The 6,010-nt window shown below is 35.6% G+C and overlaps 1 protein-coding gene across 1 annotated transcript; it reads right to left on the bottom strand.

Moving 5' to 3' along the window:
• Window positions 1-4,667: 4,667 nt before the first annotated feature.
• On the bottom strand, window positions 4,668-5,606 carry LOC145820053 (uncharacterized). Its single transcript, XM_082914507.1, has 2 exons — window positions 5,265-5,606; window positions 4,668-5,018 (listed from the first exon to the last, which is right to left on the bottom strand). Exons 1-2 carry the CDS (start codon window positions 5,604-5,606, stop codon window positions 4,668-4,670), a joined length of 693 nt encoding a protein of 230 aa, XP_082770633.1.
• Window positions 5,607-6,010: the final 404 nt, after the last annotated feature.

The following is a 6,010-nucleotide window of genomic DNA, read 5'->3' as shown; positions in this document are numbered from 1 at the left end:
TTAAATATTGGAAAATAACATAAAGTAAAAGTAATTACATCCATTGAGCGACCACTATCATGCCAGGATCACAAATAGTGCATCCGATGATAAATATTTACGTACACATATACAAACCCCGCCCTTTATTCGGGCGGATAACATAAACATTAGAAACCTCAACAAATTAAAGGCAATTAGAGTACAAGTCAACTAAAACTCTACTAAGATGGGCAGGCTTCATTCAAATTCCTGGACATACAGAGGTTGGCAAAAGAGAGTCGAGTATCGAGGGTTAAGGCTGACCTCCAGATTTATTACCTACAGAATCAGACAAAATACAGAGTGAGACAATCTCAGTGAATAATAGTACTTTAATAAACCGATGATTAACTTGAATTATAATCCAGATTAATGCGTATCTAAAGTAAAAGGACATGTAGTTAAGCTAATGCAGTAATTATTTCCAAAATGGCCTTAGGCCCAGCTTTTACAAACAGAATGGCTTTGAGCCCTTGAACAGAATGGCAATCAACCCTTTTTATGTATGTATGAACTCAAGAGGTGGCTCGCACGGATTCTAGAGGTGACTCGCATGGCAGCACTTAGTTCTGTGCAACACTTTGTCTCATACTAACAAATCATACAGAATGGCCATAGGCCCAGATGTCACGGATTGGCCATAGGCCTCACAACTTTCACAGAACGGCCATAGGCCTCATAACTTTCACAAAACAGTCATAGGCCTCACAGATTTCATAGAACGGCCATAGGCCTCACAGATTTCAACAGATTGACTTTAAGCCCAGTTCATATATGTATGGATTCAAGAGGTGACTCGCATCACATCACTTAGTTCCGTACAGCACTTTGTTCCTTACCAGAAATCATTAGGTCTTAAAGACCGGATAATCCATATCACGTCATAGCACACATTGAACGGATAAACAGAACAGACTAGTTTCAGAGCTATACGTATCCTTTCAATCGTTCACATGAGTTAATATAGTTAGTTTGCGTTTAACAGAGTGTTGACAATAATTGTTAGCAATAAGTAAAGCGTATTTTACAAATCGGCCTTAGGCCAAAGTGATTCCAGATCCGTATCAACGTACACCGATTTTCCAGTCATTTATAGATATTAACATAATTAACTTGCGAAGAACAGAACGTTAATAATAATAACTATTAACGATAGGTAATTGTGCGAATACGGTACCATTACTCAATAGTGCACAAAGACTTTCCCATAGTTTAAACCTAAATTGACATAATTGTCCAGCATATAACAGAATAATATTAACAACTATTAACCGAAAGCACATGCATCATTACAGTACACTTAATAGGGACAAAACAGTTCACATTCTAACGTGGGTTATATAACAATGTCAGACCTTTGTATTCATATCATACATCCTGGATGACCTCCGGACCATGTAACACGACAAAATATCCTCAGAAGCACACAGTTAACATTGTTCGAGGATGAACATATAAACATATAACAATCTAGTTATGAACTAGATCCTTAATTCTTAACCCATAAACATCACTCAAGAATTCAATTCTCTTTAGCATGCAACATCACAAGTCATTTCCTTCAAGATCTTAATACATCCTTATATGCACTTCACACATAATTAGGTGCAAGCATGGAGAATCAAGAATATGATGTAATCTCCTTTACATGATTCAAATTGATCACAACAACAACATGATGAAAACACTTATTCAATTATTTAGGTGATATATACATACACAAACCTTCATTTGCATGAATATCCAAGAAATTCCTCACCCATACACAAGAGAGGAGTCAATTAAAGCAAAACCTCCATACCTTGAGCTTTAAATCTCTAAAACCCTTTCACTTCCCAAATTTCTCCCTTGAAGAACTCTTTTTCCTCCCTAGCTTCCTTCTCTCGGGATAGTTTTTGAGTTCCAAGTTCATAAGTCAACATTTAAGGGATAACTATATATATATATATATATATATAAAGTGAATAAAAAAAAATCAACCAATTTAATCATCCCCAAATCAAATTTCTAGAAACATGCTTATTACTTAAAAATTATGCTGATTCCAAATATGTAATCAATTCCGGATTACCAAGTCTATAAGGCCCTCAATTTCTGATTTACACATTCTAATTGTAACAGATACTTTCCTTACCAAACAGATATAGGTTCAAATCATAAGATCCACATGATTAAACTTAATTTCACATACTTTTTCACATTAAGCATTTGAATGCACAGAATTAGGGACCGAAAATATGCCAGAAACAGATATGAGGGTCGGGTTATTACACGAGCGGTCTGCAAAACTTTGTAAAACTTCTAGGAGCATGAATTTTACGCTCGGGCTTAGACTTCTTTACTCAAGTGGAGGGGCAAAACAAAGGGTGGTCGCTCGAGCGTAACTTCTGTCACTCGAGCGATGATGCATAATTCTAGAATTTTGAGATTACACTTCCCAATTTCAAAACTCAATTTTAAGGCAACAAAACATGTTCTTTTAGGCCAAAACTTAAGAAAACACTTATAAATTCATAATACATCTTGAGTCAAAAGCCATTTTGCAAAATTAAGCCCAAAAGCTTTGTTAATTGTACAAAATCAAGCTTGGAATGTTAAAAACATAACATGAACATGACATGCATGATATGAACGAGATTCCAAGTCTCCAAATCATGATCAAATGAGATGTTCTACTCAAAACATGGTGAATTCTTAAACTAAAACCAAAATATGAACATGCATGGGACAAATTCTTAGACAACATGCTCTAAATATGCACATGCATGTATGTATACTCTTCTCTTATACTTCATTAAGCTTAATTCTTGCCTTAATTGACTTAGTTCTTTTGAATACATGTGTTAAGTACCCCAATTACGTAAATAAAGGCTTGATTTCTTACCTTAGGTTCTCAATTCCTTGAATCCTAGTGAGTTCTTACTCAATTTCTGCAATTCCCCTTAATTCTCTAGAAAATTCCTTCCAAGCTTCAAGCTTTGGTCTCAAGCTCTCTTGATCTCTTTCTCTCTCATGTTTTTGCTCTCACGGATGTCAAAATGGTAGCATAATGTAATCTATAAGCCTTTTATAGGCTTGGTGTAGTGTTAACTAATCAAGCTTGGCTTAAGCTAACCAAATTGGCATTAATTATCCTAATTAATTCGTTTCGGATCAAATTTCAATTAACCCTACCATAAATTTCTAAAAATATCTGAATAACACATAAACCGAGTCAATTTGGTAATCGGATGTCGATAAGGCTTTCTATTCGCATAAATAAATAGAAACACATACAGATATTTCTACGACAGACAGATATAAACACAAATAACACAATTCATATGCAATTAACTCAAAATTTCCTCTTAATTACTTATTAAGCATCCTTAATTACGGATTATAGGCTAATTATAGGTCAGGGTTGTTACAGTCTTCTCCCCCTTAAAGAGTTTGGTCCTCCAAACTCAAATTACCTTCTGTTTGGAAGAATGCCGGATCTAAAAGGAACAAATCAAGGTATCTTTTCATCATATCTTCCTCAGTTTCCCAAGTTTCATATGTTCTTTTGTGGTTTTGCCTGTCAACTTTCACCAACGGGATTTCTTTGTTTCTTAGCCATTTGATCCTTCAATTGACAATTTGAATCGGTTGTTCTTCATAAGTAAAATCATCATTCCATAAAATATGTGTTGGCTCAATCATGTGTAATGGATCTCTCAAATAATCCCAAAGCATTGAAATATGAAAAATATTATGCATATTCTCCATAACTTGAGGTTAGGCCACTTGATACGTCACCGGATTTATTTTCTCAATAATTTCATATGGACCAATATATCGTGGTGCCAATTTGCCTTTAACACCAAATTGAGTTTGCTCGTTCATTAGAGTTACCTTGATAAACACATGATCAACAACTTCATATTCTCTATCTCTCTTTCGGACATCCGCATAACTCTTTTGATGATTTTGGGTGGTTTTCAAACGTTACTGAATCAGTTTGACTTTCCCAATTATCTCTTGTACAAGTTCCAGTTCCAACAAAGGTCTATCACCTGCTTCGGCCAAACAGATCGGAGATTGGCATTTTCTTCCGTACAAAACCTTATAAGGAGCTATACCGATACTCGAGTGGTAGCTGTTGTTATACACATACTCAGCCAATGGTAAATAACCTTCCCAATTCCTTTGGAGATCCTTTACACACATTCTTAACATATCCTCCAAAGTTTGGATAGTCCGTTTAGATTGGCCATTTGTCTGTAGGTGATAAGCACTGATCAGTGTTAATTCAATTCCCAAAGCTTGTTGCAAACTCTACCAGAATCTTGAAGTGAACTTGGGATCTCTGTCAGGTACAATAGATACTCGCACACAGTGTAATCTCACAATCTCATTTATATAAATGTTAGCTAATTTGTCTGCATTATAAAGAGTTTTCACAGGCAAAAAGTGAGCAGACTTAGTTAAATGATCAACAATGATCCAGATAGAGTCCATACCTCTAGAGGAACGTGGTAGATTGACAATGAAGTGAATCGTAATATGCTCCCATTTTCATTCCAGTATCGGAAGCAGTTGAAGTAATCCAGCGGGCCGCTGATGTTCAGCTTTCATTTGTTGGCAATGCAAAGATCTCGTTACAAAATATGCAATACACTTTTTCATTCCAGGCCACCAGAAATTTGTTTCAAATCATGGTACATCTTTGTATTCTCCGGATGCATAGTAAATTTGAAGTTATGAGCTTCGGTCATGATACGCTTTCTCAATTCAGAACAATCTGGCACACAAAGTCTTCTTTGAAATTTCAGGACAATGTCTTTGAACGTAAATCTAGGCCTCAGTTTCGAACCAATCTCATCAACAATCTTTTTTAGAAATTCATCTTGTAATTGTTTTTCTTTAATTTCCTCAACTATGGCTGGTTGAGCAGTAATGACAGCTAGGATTTCACCCTGTTCATGCAAAACAACTTCAATTTTCATTCTTTCCATATCACAGAATAATTCTTTCTAGCCAATAAGCAAACATGACAAATTACCAATAGATTTTCAGCTCAAAGCATCTGTAACTGTATTTGCCTTCCTCAGATGGTATAAAATCTGCAAGTCATAATCTTTAATCAACTCAAGCCATCTTCTTTGTCTCATGTTCAGTTCTTTCTGAGTAAATAAATGTTTTAGGCTTTTGTGATCAGTATACACTTCACAAGTTGTGCTATACAAATAGTGACGCCAGATTTTTAAAGCAAACACTACAGCTGCAAGTTCCAGGTCATAGGTTGGATAATTATTTTCATGGGGCCGGAGTTGCCGAGAAGCATAGGCAATTACATTTTTGTTTTCCATTAGCACACATCCCAAACCTTTGTATGAAGCGTCACTGTAAATTTGGAACCCATCAGCACCATTGGGCAAACTCAGAATTGGCTGAGTTACCAATCTAGTCTTTAGTTCTTGGAAAGCGGACTCTCTTTGATCATTCCAATCAAACAGTACATTTTTCTGTGTCAATGGCATGGCTAATTTGGAGAAATCTTTTACAAATCTTTTGTAATAGCTAGCAAGTCCTAGAAAACTTTTAACCTCTAGCACATTCATTGGTCTAGGCCAATCTACATTACCTTCAATTTTTGGTGGGTCCACTAATATGCCATTCTTGTTGATTACATACCCGAGAAAGGTCACACTGTCAAGCCAGAATTCATATTTGGAGAATTTTGTATACAATTCTTTTCCCTCAAAATTTGTAGCACAGTTCTTAAGTGATTTTCATGTTCTTTCCTGCTTTTGGAGTAAATTAATATATCGTCAATAAAAACAACGACCAACTCATTAAGAAATTGTTTGAACACTCTATTCATTAGATCCATGAATGCTGCAGGTGCATTTATTACCCCAAATGGCATTACCAAAAATTCATAGTGCTTATATCTAGTCCAGAAGGTGGTTTTCTCTATGTCTTCTGCTTTAACTTTCAATTGGTGCTATCCAGATCTAAGGTT

This window comes from Camellia sinensis, chromosome 1 (genome assembly GCF_055761805.1).
Source record: "Camellia sinensis isolate YWXY chromosome 1, ASM5576180v1, whole genome shotgun sequence".
NCBI classification, from domain to species: Eukaryota; Viridiplantae; Streptophyta; class Magnoliopsida; order Ericales; family Theaceae; genus Camellia; species Camellia sinensis.
Note: the sequence above shows the minus strand (reverse complement) of the source record. Positions and strands in the feature narration are given on the sequence as shown.

Bases quoted from the DNA above. Each gene is read 5' to 3' on its own strand.
- LOC145820053 (XM_082914507.1), bottom strand. From the start codon at position 5,606: ATGAATGTGCTAGAGGTTAAAAGTTTTCTAGGACTTGCTAGCTATTAC. The intron at 5,019-5,264 runs GTAGTGTTTGCT...CTTATTGGCTAG, and splicing joins ATGACCTGGAACTTGCAGCT to AAAGAATTATTCTGTGATAT.